At 45.0% G+C, this 26696-nt stretch overlaps 2 protein-coding genes across 4 annotated transcripts in view; one reads left to right on the plus strand and one right to left on the minus strand.

Annotated features, from left to right (window-relative positions):
- Positions 1-26696, minus strand: part of rhof (ras homolog family member F) — a 148484-nt gene that overhangs the window by 34447 nt on the left and 87341 nt on the right. The gene's annotated exons all lie outside the window — the stretch shown is intronic.
- The window catches only part of LOC137382703 (transmembrane protein 120B-like), an 83173-nt gene that overhangs the window by 9966 nt on the left and 46511 nt on the right, over positions 1-26696 (plus strand). The window contains exons 3-5 of the mRNA XM_068055009.1: positions 12713-12829; positions 15407-15466; positions 22842-22934. Coding sequence (XP_067911110.1) covers positions 12713-12829; positions 15407-15466; positions 22842-22934 — 270 coding nt within the window. The remainder of the gene's footprint in view (positions 1-12712; positions 12830-15406; positions 15467-22841; positions 22935-26696) is intronic.

Raw genomic sequence — 26696 nt, forward strand, 5'->3', positions numbered from 1 at the left:
GCATCTGCCCATTTAAGTTTGGAGATTTCCTTTCTCTCCAGCATTTGTTTCAATCCAGCGAGGTCAATACGTAGTCTTTTCTCATTCACACTTTTTATAGAGTGTACATTGTCCCACAAAGAACAGTTATCCACATAACATTCAATGGTTATCCTATCTTCAGGATGTCTCTTGTTCAGAATTTCACCCAAAATATTTGACGAATAGAACCCCATGTCCACTGCCTCCACAAGACCCAGTGTTTCCACAGCTAACGTGCTTTTAACAACCCGTTTTATTTTTTTAGTCTCCTAAGCTAAAGGACAGCATTTCCCATTTTCACCCATCAGAAATATTATAAAGCCAGTTGCACCCAAATACCCATCAGCAAGATTAGCATGTGAAGCATCACTAAAAATTGTTAGCTTCATGTTCTTTGGATCATCTAAGGATGGGAACTTTAGTCCACATTGCTCTAGATTTAGTTTTTTCAATGTTTTATTTGCCCTTAAAACATTCTCAACTTTTGGATGTTTCGTCATTGTGCTTAACTCCAGCACATCAAAACTAACATCAGGCCGAGTTTGAGAGCCCAACCAGTTTAATTGATCCACCAGGCTTCGCAATTACTCAATCTCTGCTTTAGATAGACCATCTTTCTGTGATGACCTAACACGATTAACGGGGATGGGAATAACACTCTCTAAATAGGATTGTTGATTCAAACTTATTCTGCTTAATATCTAAACCAATATATTTAAAGGCCCCACAAGCTTGACTCCCAATCTTAAATTCTGCCTTTAATCTTATTAATAACATATTTCTCAATCTGCAGTACCACCCCTTAAGAAATCAACATGCATCATGAAGATGCCTGAAAGTTTCCCTTTATGATACCAATAAAACATTGCAGGATCGGCTTTTAGTTGAGCACAACCAATTTTCAACAAAACAGATATCCGAGAAATACCACACGCTAGAAGCATCATTAAGGCCGTAAACGCATTGTTCAGTTTCCATAATTTTCCTTCTGTATCTGCTGCCTCTTTAGGTGGTTTCAGATAAACGTCTGTCTGAAAAGTATCACCTTGCAGAAATGCAGTTTTTATGTCTACATTCCCATGAATATGTGGCCAAAAGAGCCAAAAAGATTTTCAAGATTACTTTTTCCGGCTGTGGGAGAGTCCACTCTAACATCAGTATCCTCCAATTGCTCTTCAAAACCCCTCACAACTAACCTCGCTTCAGCCTTATAAGTTCCAACGGGAAGGACTTTTTCAGTACAAATCCATCCATGTGACAAGGCTGGCTGCCCCTAATTGGTACCTCAGAATAGACTCCAAACTCTCTCCAACTCTCTAATTCCTTATGTTTTGCTTCTGTTATTAGTTTATACTCAAGTTTATTGGCAGCTGGCGGCGTCCAGGACGGTGGTCGCGTAAGGCTGGGAGAGGAATTCACAGAGAGAGGGTGAACGGCTGGCAATCCGGGAAAGGACTGCTGATGAAGACCTTGCCAGTTGTGGCCAAGCTTGGAAGGCCATTTGGCTGTGTTCGGGGAGCCCGTCCACGGCGACGATCAGGAGGAAGAGTGGCCACATGGTCCCGGCAGCAGCTCCCGCTCACTCAGCGACTCCGCGCTGTTTCCACATAAACTTTCCCCACAACTCCAGCTCGGCTCCCGGATCCCGATCCTGATCCCAAACCCTAACCACCACCCCCCCCCCCCGCCCCCCCCAGCTCACCTTGCTCGCACCCCCTTCCCCTGCATTGTGGGCGTCTCGGGAAAGACCAAGGCTAAGGGAGTAAACCCTAACAGAAAATCCGGAGCGGAACCCCGAAGGCGGTCATGTCACCTTTGGCATGTTTCCGGCAGTTCCTGCAGCCATACTGGTGCCAAACGTCGTGTCCTGCACTCCTTTGGACCCCACCAGGAAGGCCGAGAGGGGGGTTTTGACGCTTGGGCAACTCACAACCTCCATATATCTGCCCAGGCATGCGCCACGGAGAGGTCACTCCATAGTCGCCTCACAGCAACCAAATCAAAACGGAAGGCAGCAGTTACGGGTTATAAGTCCAGCTGAATTGGTGCAGAGATTGGGTGCCACGGGTTGCCTTTGTCAGTTTGAGAGGTCATGGCATCTCACTGGACAGCTACCGCCCGCCTCAAACCGGGCAGCCCCCGGTCAGTAAGGTTCTGTCCCGCCACAGTCCACCTGTTTCAATGGGTGCTTGGAGCTCAGGGTCATTGCCCGACGAGTGGACTGTAACACCGCACCAAACAGCACGACCAAAAAAGGAAAGAAGGTACCAGCCCTTCGTTTTGCAAGTTGGAACGTCAGAACTGTGTGTCCTGGCCTGTCGGAAGACTTTACACAAATCAACGATTCTCGGAAGACCGCCATCATCAACAACGAGCTCAGTAGACTCAATGTGGACATTGCAGCACTTCAGGAGACACGCCTCCCTGCGAGCGGATCTCTAGCAGAGCAAGACTACACCTTCTTCTGGCAGGGTAGGGATCCTGAAGAACCAAGACAGCACGGAGTGGGCTTCGCCATCAGAAACTCTTTGCTCAGCATGATAGAGCCTCCCTCAAATGGCTCGGAACGCATACTGTCCATCCGACTGTTCACCGCTTCTGGTCTAGTACACCTACTCAGCATGTATGCTCCAACACTCTGCCCCCCACCTGAAGCTAAAGACCAGTTCTATGAGGAACTCCACAATATCATCAGTAGCATCCCCAATACCGAACACCTATTCCTGCTGGGGGACTTTAATGCCAGGGTTGGGGCTGACCATGACTCATGGCCTTCCTGCCTTGGGCGCTATGGCATTGGAAGGATGAATGAGAATGGACAGAGACTGCTTGAGTTGTGTACCTATCATCACCAACTCATTCTTTCACACTAAACCCTGTCACCAGGTTTCTTGGAGGCACCCAAGATCACGTCGTTGGCACCAGCTGGACCTCATCGTCACAAGGCAGTGTTCAAATCACATGCACCTTCCACAGTGCAGACTGCAACACCGACTGCTCCCTGGTGTGCAGCAAGGTTTGCCTCAAACCCGAGAAGCTGCATCACTCCAAGCAGAAGGGCCGCCCACGCATCAACACGAGCAGAATTTCTCATCCACAGCTGTTACGCAAGTTTCTAAATTCACTTGAAAAAGCCCTCCAAAACACTCGCACAGGGGATGCAGGGACCAAGTGGGCCCACATCAGAGACGCCATCTATGACTCAGCAATGACCACCTATGGCAATTGTGTGAAGCGGAATGCAGGCTGCTTTCAATCTCACATTGAAGAGCTGGAACCTGTCATAGTCACGAAGCGCATTGCACTGCTGAACTACAAGAAAGCCCCAGCGAGTTAACATCCGTAGCACTTAAAGCTGCCAGAAGCACTGCACAAAGAACAGCCAGGCGCTGCGCAAATGACTACTGGCAACACCTATGCAGTCATATTCAGCTGGCCTCTGAAACAGGAAATATCAGAGGGATGTATGATGGCATTAAGAGCTTTCGGGCCAACCATCAAGAACATTGCCCCCCTCAAATCTAAATCGGGGGACACAATCACTGACCAATGCAAGCAAATGGACTGCTGGGTGGAACACTACCTCGAACTGTACTCCAGGGAAAATGTTGTCACTGAGACCGCCCTCAATGCAACCCTGTCTCTACCAGTCATGGATGAGCTGGACGTACAACCAACAAGATCGGAACTCAGTGATGCCATTGATTCTCTAGCCAGCGGAAAAGCCCCTGGGAAGGACGGCATTACCCCTGAAATCAAGAGTGCCAAGCTTGCTATACTTTCAGCTCTGCACAAACTGCTTTGCCTGTGCTGGGATGAGGGAGCAGTACCACAGGACATGCGCGATGCCAATATCATCGCCCTCCTATAAAAACAAAGGTGACCGCGGTGACTGCAACAACTACCGTGGAATCTCCCTGCTCAGCATAGTGGGGAAAGTCTTTGCTCGTGTCGCTTTAAACAAGCTCCAGAAGCTGGCCGAGCATGTCTATCCTGAGGCACAGTGTGGCTTTCGAGCAGAGAGATCCACCATTGACATGCTGTTCTCCCTTCGCCAGATACAGGAGAAATGCCATGAACAACAGATGCCACTCTATGTTGCTTTCATTGATCTCACCAAAGCCTTTGACCTCGTCAGCAGAAGTGGTCTCTTCAGACTACTAGAAAAGATTGGATGCCCACCAAAGCTACTAAGTATCATCACCTCATTCCATGACAATATGAAAGGCACAATTCAGCATCGCGGCGCCTCATCAGACACCTTTCCAATCCTGAGTGGCGTGAAACAGGACTGTGTTCTCGCACCTACACTGTTTGGGATCTTCTTCTCCCTGCTGCTCTCACATGCATTCAAGTCCTCCAGAAGAAGGAATTTTCCTCCACACAAGATCAGGTGGCAGGTTGTTCAACCTTGCCCGTCTAAGAGCGAAGTCCAAAGTACGGAAAGTCCTCATCAGGGAACTCCTCTTTGCTGACGATGCTGCTTTAACATCTCACACTGAAGAGTGTCTGCAGAGACTCATCGACAGGTTTGCGGCTGCCTGCAATGAATTTGGCCTAACCATCAGCCTCAAGAAAACAAACATCATGGGACAGGACGTCAGAAATGCCCCATCTATCAATATCGGCGACCACACTCTGGAAGTGGTTCAAGAGTTCACCTACCTAGACTCAAATATCACCAGTAACCTGTCTCTCGATGCAGAATTAAACAAGCGCATGGGAAAGGCTTCCACTGCTATGTCCAGACTGGCCAAGAGAGTGTGGGAAAATGGCGCACTGATACACTTGGACTTTTGTGTTCTGTATCAGGCCTGTGTCCTCAGTACCTTGCTCTATGGCAGCGAGGCCTGGACAAGGTACGTCAGCCAAGAGCAACGTCTCAATTTTTTCCATCTTCGCTGCCTCCGGAGAATACTTGGCATCAGGTGGCAGGACCGTATCTCCAACACAGAAGTCCTCGAGGCGGCCAACATCCCCAGCATATACACCCTACTAAGCCAGCGGCGCCTGAGATGGCTTGGCCATGTGAGCCACATGGAAGATGGCAGGATCCCCAAGGACACATTGTACAGCGAGCACGTCACTGGTATCAGACCCACCTGCCGGCCATAGCTCCCGCTTTAAAGACGCCTGCAAACGCGACATGAAGTCCTGTGACATTGATCACAAGTCGTGGGAGTCAGTTGCCAGTGATCGCCAGAGCTGGCGGGCAACCATAAAGGCAGGGCTAAAGCATGGCGATTCGAAGAGACTTAGCAGTTGGCAGGAAAAAAGACAGAAGCGCAAGGAGAGAGCCAACAGTGTAACAGCCCCGACAACCAATTTTATCTGCGGCACCCGTGGAACAGTCTGTCACTCTGGAATTGGCCTTTACAGCCACTCCAGGCGCTGCTTCACAAACCACTGACCACCTCCAGGCGCTTACCCATTGTCTTTCGAGACAAGGAGGCCAAAGAAGAAGAAGATGATATTGGCAGCCAATAAAACTTCACTATCATGAGGACTTCTGCTTCTAGTTCTATTCCAAGACTGCCCTCTAGCCTTAGTTTCATGGTGTAATCTGTTCATTCTGCTGCCTCTATTAGCACTTTGATGTATTTTGGAACTAGCGCTAGAAGATCTCCCTCACACTTTATTGGAGGCTCTTTCTCTAGTATGTGATCGTTTCCTTATGCAAGAGTCTCTTCCTGACCCACTATCAAAACTTGCACTGCGCTTTTTTACCCTCTACCAGTTCATGACTCTGGCCAGTTGGCCATCATTTTGAACATTTAACCAATACTTAAACTTGCCTGCAGATTTTTCTGCACACCCACAACTTTCGCATCCTTTAATTTAGCAGACCCCACTGGAATATATGTCACCTGAGTACCTACTCCAAGGCAATTGGTCTTTGGATGCAATAGCTCTTTCCTTAGCATCATGATCAGTTACAGGACTTTCCAACTCTTAATCTGCCGGTGCCTCAGGACCTTCATCACAAAACGCATGAGTATTTGAGGGTCAAGGTGCCTCTGTTCCCTCGATCAGCTGTTCAGATTCTGAGATTTTGTAATCAACTCCAATTAATCATGAAGAATGAACCTTAACAGTTTGATTTCCATGCTTGATAACTACTGTCTTACCATCCCAACCGATTACCTTACCAGGGCCCTTCCATTCCCTATGGCCATTTCTTTTATCATAGACGAAAGCTCCTGAACTAAATTCCTCCTCAGATTACCTTAATCGATGCTTCAAAGCTCTGAGAATTTCCTCAGAGACCTCAGCCTTGATGAAAGCCCGTCTCCCTGCACGTAAAGCATTCAGATGTGTCGAAAAAAATAGAACTAATTGCAGTACCTTCTAGAGCAGGAGGACTGTCTCACAGTACAGAAGGCAATTTGGGATTCCACCTATACACCAATTGATACGGACTATATCCTCCAACCATCTGAAGTGAATTCTTCGCATGAACCACCCATGCAAGGGCAGTTGTCAACTTTCAGTTTGGCTGGTCAGCCAAGATTTTATGTAACATTTCATCAACCACTGCGTGATTCCTTTCACAAAGCCCATTGCTGAAAGGACTTTCAGTTGCAGTATTCATAACCCTAATGTTCATGTTTTCACACCCATCCCTGAACTCATCATAAATTCCCCTCCATTATCAGTCAGAAACTTAGCTGGTGCCCCAAGCCCAGTCCCTATCCATTTCTCCATAATTTTGTCTATAATCACCCTTTCATCTTTACTATTTATTATTGTAGAAAGGGGAGGCAGTGGCGTAGTGGTATTGTCACTGGACTAGTAACCCAGGGACCCAGGGTATTGCTCTGGGGACATGGGTTCAATTCCACCACAGCAGAAGGTGGAATTTGAATTCATTAATAAATCTGGAATTTAGAAAAAAAAACTAGTCTAATGACGGCCATGAAACCATTGTCGATTGTTGTAAAAACCCATCAGGTTCACCAATGTCCTTTAGGGGAGGAAATCTGCTGTCCTTACCTGGTCTGGCCTACATGTGACTCCAGACCCACAGCAATGTGGTTGACTCTTACATGCCCTCTGAAATGGCCTAGCAAGCCACTCAGTTGTATCTAACCACGACAAAGTCAATAAAAAGGAATGAAACCGGTCGGATCACCCGGCATCGACCAATTGGCCAGAAGTGACAATGGCAAACCCAGCCCTGTCGACCCTGAAAGTCCTCCTTACTAACATCTGGGGGCTTGTGCCAAAGTTGGGAGAGCTGTCCCACAGACTAGTCAAGCAACCGCCTGACATAGTCATACTCATGGAATCATACCTTTCAGACAATGTCCCAGACACTGCCATCACTATCCTTGGGTATGTCCTGTCCCACCGGTAGGACAGACCCAGCAGAGGTGGCGGCACAGTGGTTTCCAGTAGGGAGGGAGTTGCCCTGGGAGTCCTCAACATCGACTCTGGACCCCATTAAGTCTCATGGCATCAGGTCAAACATGTGCAAGGAAACCTCCTGCTGATTACCACCTACCACTCTCCCTCAGCTGATGAGTCAGTACTCCTCCATGTTGAACAGCACTTGGAGGAAGCACTCTGGGTGGGGGACTTCAATGTCCATCACCAAAAGTGGCTCGGTAGCACCACTACTGACCGAGCTGGCCGAGTCCGAAAGGACGTATCTGCTAGACTGGGTATGCGGCAGGTGGTGAGGGAACCAACAAGAGGGAAAAACATACTTGAATTCGTCCTCACCAGTCTGCCTGCCGCAGATGCATCTATCCATGACCGCATTGGTAGGAGTGACCACCGCACAGACCTTGTGGAGACGAAGTCCCGCCTTCACATTGAAGATACCCTCCTTCGTGTTGTGTGGCACTACCACCGTGCTAAATGGGATAGATTTCGAACAGATCTAGCAATGCAAACCTGGGCATCCATGAGGCGCTGTGGGCCATCATCAGCAGCAGAATTGTACTCAACCACAATCTGTAACCTCATGGCCCAGCATATCCCCCACTCTACCTTTACCATTAAGCCAGGAGACCAACCCTGGTTCAATGAAGAGTGCAGGAGGGCATGCCAGGAGCAGCACCAGGCATACCTCAAAATGAGGTGTCAACCTGGTGAAGTTACAACACAGGACTATCTGCGTGCCAAACTACATAAGCAGCATGCGATAGACAGAGCTAAGCGATTCCATAACCAACGGATCAGATCTAAGCTCTGCAGTCCTGCCACATCCAGCCGTGAATGGTGGTGGACAATTAACAACTAACTGGAGGAGGTGGCTCCACAAATATCCCCATCCTCAATCATGGGGGAGCCCAGCACATCCAGGTACAAAAGATAAGGCTGAAGCATTTGCAACAATCTTCAGCCAGAAGTGCCGAGTTGATGATCCATCTCGGCCTCCTCCTGAAGTCCCTAGCATCACAGATGCCAGACCTCAGCCAATTCAATTCACTCTGCGTGATCTCAAGAAACGACTGAAGGCACTGGATACTGCAAAGGCTATGGGCCCTGACAATATTGCAGCAAGAGTAATGAACACCTGTGCTTTGGATCTTGCTGCGCCCCTAGCCAAGCTGTTCCAGTACAGCTACAACGCTGGCATCTACCCGCAATGTGGAAAATTGCCCAGGTATGTCCTGTACACAAAAAGCAGGACAAGTCCAACCCAGCCAATTATCACCCCATCAGCCTACTCTCAATCAGTAAAGTGATGGAAGGGGTCATCAACAGTGACATCAAACGGCACTTGCTTAGCAATAACCTGCTCAGTGACGCTCAGTTTGGGTTCCGCCAGGGCCACTCAGCTCCTGACCTCATTACAGCCTTGGTTCAAACATGGACAAAAGAGCTGAATTCAAGAGGTGAGAGTGACTGCCCTTGACATCAAGGCAGCATTTGACCGAGTATGGCATCAAGGAGCCCGAGCAAAACTGAGGTCAATGGGAATCGGGGAAAACCCTCCGCTGGCTGGAGTCATACCTAGCGCAAAGGATGATGGTTGTGGTTGTTGGACGTCAATCGTCTGAGCTCCAGGACATCACCTGCAGGAGTTCCTCAGGGTGGTGTCCTTGGCCCAACCATCTTCAGCTGCTTCATCAATGACCTTCCTTCAATCATAAGGTCAGAAGTGGGGATGTTCGCTGATGATTGCACAACGTTCAGCACCATTCACGACTCCTCGGATACTGAAGCAATCTGTGTAGAAATGCAGCAAGACTTGGACAATATCCAGGATTGGGCTAATAAGAGGCAGGTAACATTTGCGCCACACAAATGCCAGGCAATGACCATCTCCAACAAGAGAGAATCTTACCATCTCCCCTTGACATTCAATGGCATTACCATTGCTGAATCCCCCACTATCAACATCCTAGGGGCTACCATTGACCAGAAACTGAACTGGAGTAGCCACGGTATTTATATGGCTACAAGAGCAGGTCAGAGGCTCGGAATCCTGCGGCGAGTAACTCCCCTCCTGACTCCCCAAAGCCTGTCCACCATCTACAAGGCACAAGTCGGGAGTGTGATGGAATACTCTCCACTTGCCTGGATGGGTGCAGCTCCAACAACACTCGAAGCTCGACGCTATCCAGGACAAAGCAGCCCGCTTGATTGGCACCCCATCTACAAACATTCACTCCCTCCACTACTGACTCACATTGGCAGCAGTATGTACCATCTACAAGATGCACTGCAGCAACGCACCAAGGCTCCTTCGACAGCACCTTACAAACCAGTGACCTCAACCAACTAGAAGGACAGGGGCAGCAAATGCATGGGAACACCACCATCTGTAAGTTCCCCTCCAAGTCACACACCATCCTGACTTGGAACTATATCGCCGTTCCTTCACTGTCGCTGGGTCAAAATCCTGGAACTCCCTTCTTAACAGCATTGTGGGTGTACCTACCCCAAATGGACTGCAGCGGTTCAAGAAGGCAGCTCACCACTACCTTCTCAAGGGCAATTAGGGATGGGCAATAAATACTGGCCTGGCCAGCGACGTCCACATCCAATGAATGAATAAAAACAAACTAAATCTAGTTGCTAGGTCTATAAAATGTAGAATGAAAATATTCTTGTCTTTGTCCCATACCTTTAAATCCATTACAACTACCTCGATAAAGTCATGTGCCAATGGAAGGCTTACAATAGGATGTGATGGTGTCCTCCTATACTTTTTAGAAATCTCTCATTTTTCACTAATCTCTTATCCTCGTATACTCTCCATCGATCTCCCCTGCATGTTTCAGTAGGGTTTTTAATCTCTGACAAGAAGGATGAACAAAGTGCCTGTGCAACTTTAAGACAGTTTGCCTTTTATCTCTGATTCGCAACACCTGATGCCATCAACACTTCTCTAATGCTCTGACTTAAATCGCAAATTCACTGGCTTCCCAAAAACAATTGCCTTATCATGCTCCGTATTAAGTTTCATCTGTGCCTTTTTCATTGGGGTTACTCAAGAGTAAAGGTCTGACTGGAGACTACATTAGTACTGATCAAGTGGCTTACCCCAGCTATTTTACATGGGATTACTACTCTGTTCAGTGACTTCAATGTGTTGTCATCACCAAACCTAAATCTGGTAGTACTTTTATACTCCATAGCCTTGCGTCGATCCTCACTACTGAGTGAATCCAGATAACATTGTAACCAATCAGTTCCACATACTGTCGATGTATAAGCACTATCCAGTACGGCACAGTTAAATGCATCTGCAACCAACACATTCATCACAGGACTAAAACTCCTTGTGACTCGTACAATTCCTTCAGATCCATCAGTATGTTCCTCTTCTGCCTCAGAATTTTCTGCGTCATGTGTTATTTCGAAGACTCTGCCCCTCCGCTCAGGGCAGCTCATTGCAGAATGATACTTTGAGTCACATCTGAAGCACCTATTAACTGTTCCTTGGGCATTCCTGGTATTCATTCGCCTTTGATTGCTGTCTTCCACTGTAATATTCAGACCTGCTAAAGGTGTTTTCACCCTCATTCCTCCTTTCTTTAACTCTTCCATTGTACTTAGGACTGCTTCTAGTGCCGGGATTATTTCTAAATCTTGTAAACATTGAGAGCTCCATTCCTTGCGTCACCGCAGAGTGTCTGGCTTGTTCTACCAGGACTGCGCAAAATGACTTTCCCCAGGAATTTTTTTTTTTAGGCTGCGGACATTTGGTTCAACAGAGAGCCTTTGCCCGAGAACCGAATATGCAACACCGTTGCACAATCTAGCAATTTAAAAGCTAGCACTTAACCAGGGATCTCCAAATTGAGTTTTCTTAATCTTTTATATAGTCTGTTAAAGTCCATGATCTATTCCTCCATAGAATAACCATCTGTTTTCTGAAATCTATCAAGGTCTTGTCATGCCTCATATGCACTCAATAGGTGATTTTTCTTGTAAATATCATCCAAGAATTCTAACAGAAGATCCAACGGACGAGCATCCAGTTCAGAAAACACTTTACTTCTGATAGGAAATGACAAAGCCAAGGCCATACCTGTTTCCTTTTTGGTAGAGATGTAACCCGTGTCCACGTATCCACTTCATTTTTCCACTGGTTGTACGGTTCAGACTCCAAAAACACTGGAGGGTAATCATACCTTGAAAATTTGCCCTTGCTTTCTGCCATATTTTTTCAAAATGGCACTTGAGACTTTAGTTTTCTATTCAAAAAAAATTCCTATTTTCCAACCTTCAGCTTTAGGCAACCATTCTCTGCTACCATGTTAAACTCCAGAAAGCTTTCTTGAGAAGGATAAGGCTGGAGCCTATATTTACTCAGCTTCACATTTATTGTGCAGAGTAAAAGGATTACAAACATGTATGTATGTGTGTGTGTGTGTGTGTGTGTACGTATGTACACACACACACACATACACACACACATCCCTCTCCTATTCCCAGTGAGTGTGTGCTTTTAAGTGCTCAACTAAAACCCCAATTAACTCCCTTCACCTGCATATAATCACACAATTAACATTTTGTGTTGGTTATTTAGTAACAGAGTTACCCAGTGGAATAAAAGTAACATTTCTGACTAAGGCATTGTTTAACATTCTGATGTGGAATTTTGCTGTTTCATGTTAAATGGTTTATTTTAATAAGTTGTAAGTGAATTGACTTTTATCATCTAATGGTAATGTTCTTGGCATAATTTACCATTGTACACCTGTGTCTTTCGAGCTTTGTGCCTATTTTTGGGCATCTAGCATCGACAGTAACAGTCCCAGGGCATGTATCACTTTTCCCTCACTGTTGCTGGGTCAAAATCCTGGAACGCCTTTGGTAAGGAGCATTGTGGGAGGACCTTCACCACATGGGCTGCAGCTATGCAAGAAGATAGCCCATCATCACTTTTCCAAGGCAGCTACGGATGGGCAATAAATGCCAGTCTTGCCAGTGATGCCCACATCCAAGTATGGAAAGAGAAAAATAAATGTTCAAGTCTAGATTTTCCTATATTGCGTGTAAATAGATAGCCTGAAGCCTCAGAAATCATTAATGGAAAATACGAGTATTTGACACTCACCGTTAAGTGCATAGTTAGCAAGTAAAATTGGAGTCAGCAATTAAATTTATGGTACTGTTAAACTGTGGAGGAAAGGCTGGAGAAAACATTACATATTTAGTATCTCTGTTCCATTAGCAGGATAAGAGCAAAGATGTGTGACAGCTTAAAAATTTATTTTTCACACAGGTATAAATGTTCAGCTAATGTAGAAGAAGCTGAAGTCATACAGAAATTTAATAATGATATCAAAGAGCGACGCAATGTTTTCTTTGAGATGGAAGCATTCTTGCCCAAGAAGAATGGGTAAGTTTTTTTTCCCTTTTAAAAAAAAAGACGTCCTATGTAAACGTAAACTTGTAATATGCACAGTATTGGCAATATGGGCTGGGAGGATGTGGGCTTGCAGCTACTTCGCCACAAAGATTTCCTGCTTTTAGTCACCCTAATAAGGGAGATCACACTTTTTCACAGGGAGGGAGGCTTCTGCACTCATTCTGCATTTATTGATTGAAATTTTATGCTCCAAGTGAAAGGGTAATGCAGCATTTTCTTTTATGGGACAGAGTATCCGCAACAATTAGTCCCAGGTCACACATGGCACAGGTTAAATGCAGAACAAAACTCCCTTTATCTTGCCCAATGTCTGCAAACTCAGAAGGTCACCTGGTATTGCACAAAGTGTGACATTTTCTTTTTGCACATCAGTCAATCTTGTAGATATTCTGAACAAGTTTGCAATTTGTGACAAATTAAATGCTTTTTTTACACTGTGGTTGACATCCACTAGGAGCTGCCAAGATAAACTTATTTCATATATAGGATGCTTAAACTATAATAGGACGTTTTCATGTCATCTGTCTCTCTGCATCCAAACCCAGGTTTCAGCAGTGACACGCCACTGTACTAACCCATTGTAGTTTCCATCTATACAGGTTCTATCCCAGCCAAGATTTTGCAATCCTAAGGGAAGCCTAACCGGGATTTAAATGTTGGTTTCCAATTTGAGCATAAAATTCTTGTGTTTTAACTTTTGGACTGGTTTGCCTCCTTTTGACAAAAAAATGAGGTCACATTTAACTTTGATTAGTGAATTTGAAATTGAAATTATGGACTAGTGCAGACATTCTTTCCTTCAGATTTTCTCCCTGAAAGTGGCAACTCTCACTGTAGTATAGTTCAACAACAACTGGCAAATATATAGCACCTTTAACGTAAAGAGACTTCCCATTATACTTCATGAATAAATGGAAGGCAACAGGACCACCAGCCAAGGAAGAAAGCATTCAGAGGTGAACAAAATCTTAGTTAAAAAAGTAGGTTTTGAGAACTTAAAGTTGGAGAGAGGCAAACATATGTAGGGACAGACCTGTAGATAGTAGAATTGAAGAACTGGTAGGGCGAAAGGAAAGTGGATGCAGAAAAGGCCAGAATCGGAGGAACAGAGTAATTGGGAGGGGATATATAGAGCTGGAAGCGATTGCAGAGATAGGGTAGGGCAAGGCCACCGATGGATTTATGGACTTGTTGGAAAATGAAAGCCAGTGTAAGTCAGAAAATGGGTGTGATGAATGAATAAGTGTTAATGCTAAACAGGATACATGTGGCAAAGCATTTTGGGCAAGCTGAAATTTATGAAAGGTGAAGAATGGGAGACCAGTAAGGAGAGTGTTGGAGTAGTTAAGTTTGGGGGATGACAAAGAAATGGTAGTGTTGCACAGCTGGGGTTGAAGATGGGCAATGTTACACAGAAAGTCATCTTGGTGATGGGTAAAACTTAGCTCTGGATTGAACAGGGTGCCAAGGTTCTGAATTATCTGATTTTGCCTGAGATCGTGGCCAGGCAGGAGATGGAGGAAGTGACAAGGGAGTAGAAGTTGTGACAAGGGCCAAGCATGATCTATTTGGTTTTCTTGATGTTGAATTGTAAGAAATTGTGGGTCATCCCAGAGTTAATGTTGGACAAACAGTTACAGCACAAAGGTAGCCAAGGTGTTGAGAGAAGTAATGATACAATAGAGCTGGGTATTACCTGCACACATGTGAAAGCTGATACTGTGCCTGTAGATGTCAACAAGGAGCAAGTTGCAGATAAGAAAGAGGAGAGGGCAAAGGAAAGATAATAGTGTAGGGGAGGGAAGAGAATCTATTGATGGAGATGCACTGGTGTTTAAATGATATAAATGGAACCCTACAAGTCCAATCACATGATGCTGGACAGCAGAGGCAGATGCATTGGTGGAAAATGGCGTGACCAACCTATCAAATACCAAAGAAAGATTGCGGAGCAATAATGTACCTTGGTCACAGTCGTGAATGATATTAGCTGTGACTCGGCTTGAGCTATTTCAGTGTTGTAAGAAGGGTGGAAGCTGGACTGGAGGGATTTGCACAGCATATTTTGGGAGAGAGAGCTGAGAGACAACATATTCAAGGAGCTTGGGTGCCAGTGGTAGTACTCTTGACAGAAGGTCATGGGTTCAAGCCCCACTCCAGAGTTTTGAACACACATTTTAGGCTGACACCAGTGCACTATGGAGGGATTGTGCTCTCTTTCTTATGAGACATTAAACAGAGGTTCCGATGCCCTTGGCTGTATGTAAATTTCACCAAATTCCTGCATTTCAGATTCATTCTAATTTGCAAATGCTGCTAAATAGAATGAATAGTGAGGATTCAGATTTGCTTACAAAGATGTTTCTTCCGGAAGGCATCTCACTAGCACAAGATACTTTATTTTTCCTGAAATCTTAATTGATAAGTCTAGTCAGTCATGGAATTGATATAAGACTAATTATGAGTTCTGATTTTGTTGTCTGTGGAAATGCTAATATTCAAATGACAGGAAAACCCTGCACATTTTAATTATTTTTCTTCTTTCAGGCTATACTTAAACCTGGTGCTTGGAAATGTGAATGTAACTCTTCTCAGCAAGCAGGCTAAGTAATTTCAATTTAGTCATTTGGTAGTACAGAACTTGAGTATTGCTGAAAACAGAGATATTTTGTCAAAGCTTTTCATCTTGTACTCTTCAGGACAATTCACAAGAATGCCAATGCAAGGGAAACAACAAATTTATACTATATGAGAAGAGAGTGCTGATTGGTTGGCAAGCAGACTCTAATTGTTAGAAGCGTTGCCATGGAGAATGCACCAGTTTATGGTGACTGACAGTTAACTGCCAAGCTTTTTGAAATTTAAACCAGATAGCTTGACTCTGGTCAAGGCATTGCCCTGTGGAATGAACCAGTAAATGACTGTCACTTACTTTTTTTAGCTGAAACAGGCACAAATTGTGTACCATGTTCTTTCTGTCTGCAAAGAACAGGGCCCTGTGTATTAATATATGTAGCTTCCAATAGCATTTGCGTGTACTGACCAGAGTCAAAGCTCTTGGCAAAACGAGATTTGTTTGAATTTTATCTACATTCCTGGTTGACTGATGGACGTATCAGCAACATTCTTCACATACCTCATTAGACAACCATCTGGAGCATACTCCAGGCAATGACAACATGGGCAGAAACAGCATTGCACCCTAACACCATTGCTACTCACTGCATCAGTGTCTAATATTGTTCCCACTATATGCCACTCTAGAAGGTTAGTTCATTATCGGCCCAGATTCTGCTATGAAAATAATTGGGTGTTAATGGCGCTTGCTGCTGTTTAAGTACAAATGCGTTAGAAACTTCAGCCAAAGAGCAGATGCGCAGATTAAATATGAATATCCAAAATATGCGATCCGAGTTGCACGCTCCACTGTTGGCTTTGTGAAAACAGCATCCCGCTGTCTGCCTCACAGTTGAATGGCGGAGATTGCTGTATTTGCACAGTAGATACGAACTAACCTTGCCATAAAGTATTGACCATTCAGTTTAAGTACCCTTTTAATGAAGTGATGATTGCTGTAATTCCTTCATTTTAATTGTTTGATTGAATTTAATTTGCTTGCCCTTCAAGGGCAAGATGGCTCCTGGGCTGTAAGCTCCCGAGGAAGCTCCCTTGCTGTTCAACTCTATCCATGGCCATCTGCTCCCATTCTTAGTGTTTTCTCCCCCAATCTACCCTCTTAAAGTGTTTAAACTCCCCTGGCTCTTTAATCAGTTCATTTTAGCCCTAACAGCTAACAGCTAGTTTATGTTACTTGGGCCCACTGCCCTCCCCCAGCCATACCTGCTCTTTGTTTTCTCAATGAAATTGAACGTAATCCGGACGAAACTCAAAGTACAGCTGGACGGATCGTGCTGCCTACACCGTCCAGAGTGTCCGCGGCCACGGCATGCGGTAAGTCCATTGCAGAGAAGAAGGAGCAGCGGGACCCGAGGGAAATAAGTCTATCACAGAGGGGAAGCCTTGCGAAAAGGTGCCCCAAACACGCAAAAAGCCACGAACGGCTCCTCGGCCGCAACCTCAAAGCGCCCGCGGGAGATGGCTCGGAGAGCATCTGCAGCGCACTGTCGGCAATGCTGGTACCGGCGCCCGAGGATGTTGCTCACCTCCCGAAGGACGCGGATGAGCTTTCCAGGCATCGATGGTGGGAACTGAGGAAATGGCTTATTACCTGCACCCCCCTTCCCCTTCCCTCCCTTCCACCCCCCCCCCTTCCCCTTCCCAGCTCCACTCTCTCAGCTCACCCGCACCCCCCTCCCCCCTCCACTCCTCCCCCTCGCACCCGCTCCTCCCACCAGCTTCCTCCTACAGCTGTGTAGGGGTCCTAACAACCCCACTGCCTTGTGGGCGTCTCAGGAAAGACCAAGGCTAAGGGAGTAAACCCTAACAGAAAATCCGGAGTGGAACCCCGTAGGCGGTCATGTTTCCTTTGGCATGTTTCCGGCAGTTCCTGCAGCCATACCGGTGCCAAACGTCGTGCTCTGCACTCCTTTGGACCCCACCAGAAAGGCCGAGAGGGGGGTCTTGACGATTGGGCAACTCTCAACCTCCATACATTCGCCCAGGCATGCGCCATGGAGAGGTCACTCCATAGACTGAAACAACACGGAAGGCAGCAGTTACGGGTTATAAGTCCAGCTCAATTGGCATAGAGATTGGGCGCCACGGGTTGCCTTTGTCGGTGGGAGAGGTCATCGTACCTCACTGGACAGCTACCGCCTGCCTCAAACCGGACAGCCCCCGGTCAATAAGTTTCTGTCCCGCCACAGTCCACCTGCTTCAATGGGTGCTTGGAGCTCAGGGTCATTGCCCGAAAAGTAGCCTGCAATACCGCACCAAACAACGTGAAAAAAGGAAAGAAGGTACCAGCCCTTCACTTTGCAAGCTGGAACGTCAGAGCTATGTGTCCTGGCCTGTCGGAAGACCTTACACAAATCAACGATTCTCGGAAGACCACCATCATTAACAACGAGCTCAGTAGCCTCAATGTAGACCTTGCAGCACTTCAGGAGACACACCTCCCCGCGAGTGGATCTCCAGCAGAGCAAGACTACACCTTCTTCTGGCAGGGCAGGGATCCTGAAGAACCAAGACAGCTTGGAGTGGGTTTCGCCATCAGAAACTCCTTGCTCAGCATGATAGAGCCTCCCTCAAATGGCTAGGAACGCATACTGTCTGTCCGACTGCTCACCACCTCTGGTCCAGTACACCTACTCAGCATGTATGCTCCAACACTCTGCTCCCCACCTGAAGCTAAAGACCAGTTCTATGAGGAACTCCATAATATCATTAGTAGCATCCCCAACACCTGTTCCTGCTGGGGGACTTGTATGCCAGGTTGGGGGCCGACCATGACTCATGGCCTTCCTGCCTTGGGCGCTATGGCGTTGGAAGGATGAATGAGAATGGACAGACTGCTTGAGTTGTGTACCTATCATAACCTCTGCATCACCAACTCGTTCTTTCACACTAAACCCTGTCACCAGGTTTCATGGAGGCACCCAAGATCGCGTCGTTGGCACCAGCTAGACCTCATCGTCACAAGGCGAGCCTCTTTAAACAGTGTTCAAATCACACGCAGCTTCCACAGTGCGGACTGCGACACCAACCACTCCCTGGTGTGCAGCAAGGTTAGACTCAGACCAAAGACGTTGCATCATTCCAAGCAGAAGAGCCTCCCGCGCATCAACACGAGCAGAATTTCTCATCCACAGCTGTTACAAAAATTTCTAAATTCACTTGTAACAGCCCTTCAAAACACTCCCACAGGGGATGCTGAGACCAAGTGGGCCCACATCAGAGACGCCATCTATGAATCAGCTTTGACCCCCCTACGGCAAACGTGCGAAGAGGAATGCAGACTGGTTTCAGTCTCATATTGAAGAGCTGGAACCTGTCATAGCCGCTAAGCGCATTGCACTGTTGAACTACAAGAAAGCCCCCAGCGAGTTAACATCCGTAGCACTTAAAGCAGCCAGAAGCACTTCACAAAGAACAGCTAGGCACTGCGCAAATGACTACTGGCAACACCTATGCAGTCATATTCAGCTGGCCTCAGACACCGGAAACATCAGAGGAATGTATGATGGCATTAAGAGAGCTTTTGGGCCAACCATCAAGAAGATCGCCCCCCTCAAATCTAAATCAGGGGACATAATTACTGACCAACGCAAGCAAATGGACCGCTGGGTTGAGCACTACCTAGAACTGTACTCCAGGGAGAATATTGTCACTGAGACTGCCCTCAATGCAGCCCAGCCTCCACCAGTCATGGATGAGCTGGACATACAGCCAACAAAATCGGAACTCAGTGATGCCATTGATTCTCTAGCCAGCGGAAAAACCCCTGGGAAGGACAGCATTACCCCTGAAATAATCAAGAGTGTCAAGCTTGCTATACTCTCAGCACTACATGAACTGCTTTGCCTGTGCTGGGACGTGGGAGCAGTACCTCAGGACATGCGCGATGCCAATATCATCACCCTCTATAAAAACAGAGGTGACTGCAACAACTACCGTGGAATCTCCCTGCTCAGCATAGTGGGGAAAGTCTTTGCTCGAGTCGCTTTAAACAGGCTCCAAAAGCTGGCCGAGCGTGTCTACCCTGAGGCACAGTGTGGCTTTCGTGCAGAGAGAACGACCGTTGACATGCTGTTCTCCCTTCGTCAGATACAGGAGAAATGCCGCGAACAACAGATATCCCTCTACATTGCTTTCATTGATCTCACCAAAGCTTTTGACCTCGTCAGCAGACGTGGTCTCTTCAGACTACCAGAAAAGATTGGATGTCCACCGAAGCTACTAAGTATCATCACCTCATTCCATGACAATATGAAAGGCACAATTCAACATAGCGGCACCTCTTCAGACCCCTTTCCTATCCTGAGTGGCGTGAAACAGGGCTGTGTTCTCGCACCCGCACTTTTTGGGATTTTCTTCTCCCTGCTGCTTTCACATGCGTTCAAGTCCTCTGAAGAAGGAATTTTCCTCCACACAAGAACAGGGGGCAGGTTGTTGAACCTTGCCCGTCTAAGAGCGAAGTCCAAAGTACGGAAAGTCCTCATCAGGGAACTCCTCTTTGCTGACGATGCTGCTTTAACATCTCATACTGAAGAGTGTCTGCAGAGTCTCATCGACAGGTTTGCGGCTGCCTGCAACAAATTTGGCCTAACCATCAGCCTCAAGAAAACAAACATCATGGGTCAGGACGTCAGAAATGCTCCATCAATATCGGCGACCATGCTCTGGAAGTGGTTCAAGAGTTCACCTACCTAGGCTCAACTATCACCAGTAACCTGCCTCTCGAGGCAGAAATCAACAAGCGCATGGGAAAGGCTTCCACTGCTATGTCCAGACTGGCCAAGAGAGTGTGGGAAAATGGCGCACTGACACGGAACACAAAAATCCGAGTGTATCAAGCCTGTGTCCTCAGTACCTTGCTCTATGGCAGCGAGGCCTGGACAACGTATGTCAGCCAAGAGCAACGTCTCAATTCATTCCATCTTCGCTGCCGCTGGAGAATACTTGGCATCAGATGGCAGGACCGTATCTCCAACACAGTTCTCGAGGCGGCCAACATCCCCAGCTTATACACACTACTGAGTCAGCGGCGCTTGAGATGTCTTGGCCATGTGAGCCGCATGGAAGGTGGCAGGATCCCCAAAGACACATTGTACAGCGAGCTCGCCACTGGTATCAGACCCACCGGCCGTCCATGTCTCCGCTTCAAAGACGTCTGCAAATGCGACATGAAGTCCTGTGACATTGATCACAAGTCGTGGGAATCAGTTGCCAGCGTTCGCCAGTGCTGGCGGGCAGCCATAAAGGCGGGGCTAAAGTGTGGCGAGTCCAAGAGACTTAGCAGTTGGCAGGAAAAAAGACAGAAGCGCAAGGGGAGAGCCAACTGTGTAACATCCCCGACAAACAAATTTTTCTGCAGCACCTGTGGAAGAGCCTGTCACTCTAGAATTGGCCTTTATAGCCACTCCAGGTGCTGCTCCACACATCACCGACCACCTCCAGGCGCTTACCCATTGTTTCTCGAGATAAGGAGGCCAAAGAAGAAATTGTTATTGTTACGTTTCCTTTTTGTCTCTTTTTCTTCTCTCAATCTAATCTGTCATTCCCTCTATTTCTTTTTCTGTACCTGATTTGGCATTGAATTCATCCACTTTCATTTACACTTCCTTCTCAGTTCTTTCATTAAGTTCACAATCCTTCAGTCTGATTGATTAATTAGGAGATATGCAGTTGCTTACCCTGGTCACTCAAGTTCCAGGTGCCCTATTTCTCTCTGCGAAGTTATCAGCTTGCTGTTTCAGCAACTTGTCACGTAAATAGTTTAAAAACCTAAACGTGCAAGAGCATGTCTCACAACAGACACCAATACAAGATCAAAATACTGCAATTGCTGGAAATCTGAAATAAAAACAGAAAATACTGGAAATACTCAGCAGGTCTGACAGTATTTGTGGAGGGAGAAACAGTTCATGTTCCGGGTCAGTGTCCTTCATCAGAACTCCTGATGATGGCTTCTGATGAAAGGTCATCGACCTGAAACGTTAACTCTGTTTGTCTCTCCTCAGATGCTGCGTCTACTGCAGACCCAACGTCCCCTGTAAACTACATCGCTGTGTGCTGGTTACTGCACATGCACAGCCACGCAAAAAATCTTAAAGGGACCACGCACTTAAATAAATGACCCACACACCCCAAAAAAAAATTGGAGGAAACCTCTTGCCAGATCTGCTGAGTATTTCCAGCATTTTCTCGGTTTTTTTATAACAGCAGACACTGTTAGATGCCCTGTTACAACAAAATGTGGCCCTTTGTTGTTCACCCACGTACATTGTAAATTATCAATTTATTGTAACTTAAAAGAAATACAATTTTTTAAAAACTCAAAACTCCAGAAGTGTTGAGCAACAAAACGTAAATCTGTAAGCAATTTACCATTTTGAAAAAAAAACTACTACTTGGATGGAAAGCACCTGTATACTGGCTCTAACTGCATTAGATAATTTCTACTGCTATAAGTTTTCTTCCATAAAAGTTAACATCATAGCTCTTTGCTCTAAATTTGCCTCTGTTGCTGAAAGATTGGTAGGCAGCTTGCTTCTAGATTGCTAACAAAAGCCATCTTTGCCCACTCACTCACAGGCACAGTGTACTGCTGAGGCCCATGTTCTCCCTTTATCTGTAGGAGGATGGTCCATATTTGCTGCCTACAATTCACATTGGAAAGTGAGAAGAATGGGGGTTTGAACAGCAATAACTTTATATTTATATACAGCCTTTAGCGTAATAGTCCCAAATTGCTTCACAGAATATCTCATTCGTTCTCTGTTGGCAAAGAGTATTAATGCTATAGCCTATCACCGTCCCATTTTTTGTCATCATACTTTGTATTCATCCACACACTGTTTAGTCTATGAATAAAATGTACATTCAGCATTTCAAAAGTATGCTGAGTAAAGACTTGGATTGTCAGTCAGGAGGGACCCACTGCAAGTTACAGTGAAATGGAAGCCAAGATTTGTTACTGTACAGAGATTTTGGAGCGAGAGCTTGTGAAAATATGAGAATAGATACTCCTTAAAAATTTCATAAATCAATAAAAACTAAAGAAATACTGTATACCCCCCACCCCAAATTTGAAATACAACTGCTGATTGGATATCATTGATTCAATGCTCATTTTTGCCACTAAATAATTAGTTGCTTTTTCATTTGGTACAAAATTTATCTAAAACCATAATTATTTGAGAAACGCTAATTAATTGAATTTGTTTTGTCAAGTGAACGTCCATAAACTAGGATTTGAAGAACAATTCTAAAATTGAAAGAAGGGGTAAAATGTTTTTTTTTTGTTCCATTACATTAGTGTGAAAAAGTCTAACTGTTATTTCCAACAATGTTTTCACAGGTTTGCCTACAAAGATGAATATGAAAAATTCAAACTTTATCTGACCATCATCTTGTTACTTGGTGCGATATCTTGCATGTTTCTGCTGAATAGGTAAAGCTTTTGTTTTGTCCATCCTTCAATTGGAAGGACAATTGCAATATTACATTTAAATTAAAACTGAATTATTTAAGCATCAAAATTCATGCGTTGGTAAAAATTAGGCTTAAAACAGTTCAGTCAAGTACTGGAAATACTCATCAGGTCTGTCAGCATCTGTGAAGAGAGAAAGAGAGTTAACATTTCAGGTAGATGACCTTTCATCAGAACAGACAAAGGTTAGAAATCTGATATTTTTGAGCAAGTGAAAGGGAAAAAGTTGGGGGGGGGGGTGGGGGTTGGAAAGATGGACAAAAGAGAAGGTCTATGCTCGGTGGGGGAGATTAAATGACTAAGATTGCATGAAATAAAAGGCAAAGGGTGTGGTAATAGTTGTAGTAAAAGACATAGCTTTTGTCTAGGGTGATGGTAATGGCAGAATAATGAACAGTTACGTTGGACGTTGCCTGGTGGGCTGCTCTGTATAAACATTGCCCTTTGCTGTATCAAATTATTTATACAACTAGGAAGAACAAGGGTTGATATTAAAAACTTCCCAGTGCCAGCTTTCTCCATTGGCCAGATGCATAGTAAAGCTCCCTTTTCTTATGCTCTAACAACATGCTTTACCTCCAACTGCAAAAGAGAATCCTAAGTTGCATAATTATGAGTTTTCGTTGCATTTTTCATAGCATTCTGGCCTTTTTGGGTGGGACCCCGGTTTTGTAACAATTGGGAAGAAATTGTGGTCCGATTTGTGCTGTCACCTGATGTCCATACAGAACTGTATTATGACTGTTCAAACTTATTCTACTTATTGTAACTGCTACACAAAGAAGAATTACATTGCAACAATCTGTGCTAGATTTAAGCTAAAGCTCCTGTATTGAAGTGATAAGGTTCCAACTCAGTCCACAGAAATACAGTATCCACTTTACATTAATATATTTCCATTTGTCATGCACATCGTAAGTGCGATGATACAACATTCATGAAGAGTTATGAAAAACGGACTTCATCTTTAAAAAATGAGCCTTTATTTTTTTTAGGTGAACAATGGTCCAAAATGGCCACCTTTTGTACATTCAGAAAGTCTGACAAAAATAAAGGATAAATCTTCAAAGCCAAAAGGTGATAATGAAACCCACCTCACACCTATCATAGAAACGTTCCAGAATTGAATGTCTTCTAAAACAAAGGAGGTGTGAAGTAGCCACATCCTAGGCCATTGTGTGATCACCATGGGAAAGAAACCTGACTGGCTCCTGACAGGAAGTGAGAAGTGACAGTTTTACCTTTAAAAGAAAAGACAACCAGAAAGAAAGAGAGAGAAAGACTGACCCAGAAGGTGAAGCTACTAGTAACTGCTGGCATTCCAGAAAGCAGATGCCCTGCTGGAAAAAATCCGACATCTACGTCATACAGCAGAGAGACAGCTAGAAGTGACCCACCGTATTCAACAGAACCTTCAATCAAGAGAGAAATCTACAATCCCAGGCCTGCAACCCTCTATAATTCGAGTCTCGAGAATTCAACAGGTTTATCGTAACCCTTCTCCCCCCCCACTAAAACCCACCTATCTATCTATCTCCCTCTCCTTGCGTGCGTGTGTGTGTGTGCGCATGTATGTGCGTGAATGCCTCAGTGACTGGTTGTGACGATTTCAGGATAAGATGTATTGATCAATAAACAATAGACTTTTTTTTTTAAACCTACAAGAAAACCTATTGCTGTCTGTTATTTGAAAAATAAAACACAAAGGGGCTAAACATTAATACAAACACACTTGCTGTGGTCAGGTGGGGAGTTTAACAGTGGGAACTACTTACGTCATACCCCGTGGCTGTTACTCATTTCTTTTTTATGTATATTCTAATGAAATAACTTTTTGAATCAGTTGCGGCGCAATTATTTCTACTGTATTGTTTGCTTTGTAAATGTTCTTCCTCGTCATATAAATAACATGATAAAAGCAAAGGACATTGTTTATACTGACAGCCCTCAGGGCAGTGTCCAACGTGACTGATCTGTTTCGAGTCCAGTTTTCAGCAATGCATGAATTTTGATTGATTAATTCAGCTTTAATTTAAACTTTCAAGGGGTAATAGTGAGTTTTGACAGGGACAGAAAATTGGCAGTGGGAGATCAACGTGCACACTGCCTGATTCTTTTTTTCCTTTTGCATTTAAGGAAAATGGCAGTCAATTTGCAGCTGCCAGTGTTGAAGTGTTTAAAAGCGCAAGCTAATTTAGAAAGCAACCTGGATGGCTTAGTGAAAATGCTTTGTATGTTACTGTCTGAGCTATACAGAAGTTCCTATACTGTGTTAGCTGATATGATGCAGGGTGCCAGTGGAGGGACTAAAATTTGTCTTAGTGCTCTGGGCTATGGAAGGCACAACTTAACCAGGCTGCTACCTAGACTTCCTGTGGGAAGTGCATGAATGGATGTGTGGTGGGAATGAGATTAGGCTTGGCTGTGCTGTACACCCAATACATCCACAAACAGGTATGCACGCACCTGATTGTCTAGGTTTTTTCATGAAGTAAGGCAACTTCAAGGAACCAGGCAAGAACTGCGCCCCAGAAAAAGCTCAGTCTTTAGCCATTTTAGAACTTGAGACCGTTGTAAAATAAGTATCTTCCACCACACAGAGCCAGACATGGCAAGATACACAGGATGTGTTTTTGGTGATTACCACTCTAGTTTTCACTCCTTCCTCGTGAATACGAAAGGACCAGACATCTGCATGTCTCATCCCTGTGGTAATACACTTGACAAGAACTCACTTTTCCTCACCTCCAGAAAAGGAGAACGCATGCAGCGTGAGATTCTATTATTCTATTTCATAGTTTAATAGAATGATACAGCACAGAAAGAGGCCCATCGTGTCTATTCTGGCCCTGTGAACGAACTATGCAATTGCTCCAAATCCCCTGTACTTGCCCCATGTCCCTTCAGATTTTTCCCAGTTTATATATCTCCGTTTTAAACAGGGCTGTAACATTTGCAATCCTTCAGTCCCATTTATAAGGAAGATTGTGGTCTGAGCCTCCACAATTTGCACCCTTCGTTCCCTCAGCAACCTAGTCTGCATCCCATCCGAACATTTTTACATTGAACACTCCAACCTTTTCAGTACATTAATTTTATCTTTTTTATCCTATCCAATTTCTCTCCTACCTCCTCCCTTACTGTGACATTGGCAGCACCATATTCTTTAGTGAAGGCAGATACAAGGTACTCATTTAGCACTTCAGCCATGCCCTCCATCTCCACAAGAAGTTCTCTTTTAAATTTGGTCCTAAATTGGCCCCGACCTTGCTTCGATTACCCTCCTACTGTTTTATAAAGGCTTTTGATTCCCCTTTATTTTTACCACTAATCAGTCTATGTACACTTTGTCCTTTTTGTTCCCTTTTTCAGTTATTTTCTGTACTTGCTGTATTCAGCATGGTTCTCCACTATATTGTGAAACTGACATTGTGGGCCAGCTAAGTATTGGTGTCTAAGTACTGTGGACGATTCTTAAATTTTTTAGTAATGCTCCACGTACTGTAAAGTCTGAGTACCAGCATGGTATTTTCTGGTGTTCTGCAGTGTAATTGAATTTGTTACACAGGACTGAAACCAGGTCATGTCGTGACATTGAACAAAGAAGCTGTATTGTTTTTCTTTTTGCTTTAAGGAAACAAATATTTGAATTGGAGGACAAAACTACAAATACCAAGGGGGAAGTAAAAGGAACTGAAAATAAAATGGCACAGGTGTGATTTA

Source organism: Heterodontus francisci, chromosome 23 (assembly GCF_036365525.1).
Source record: "Heterodontus francisci isolate sHetFra1 chromosome 23, sHetFra1.hap1, whole genome shotgun sequence".
Lineage (NCBI taxonomy): Eukaryota > Metazoa > Chordata > Chondrichthyes > Heterodontiformes > Heterodontidae > Heterodontus > Heterodontus francisci.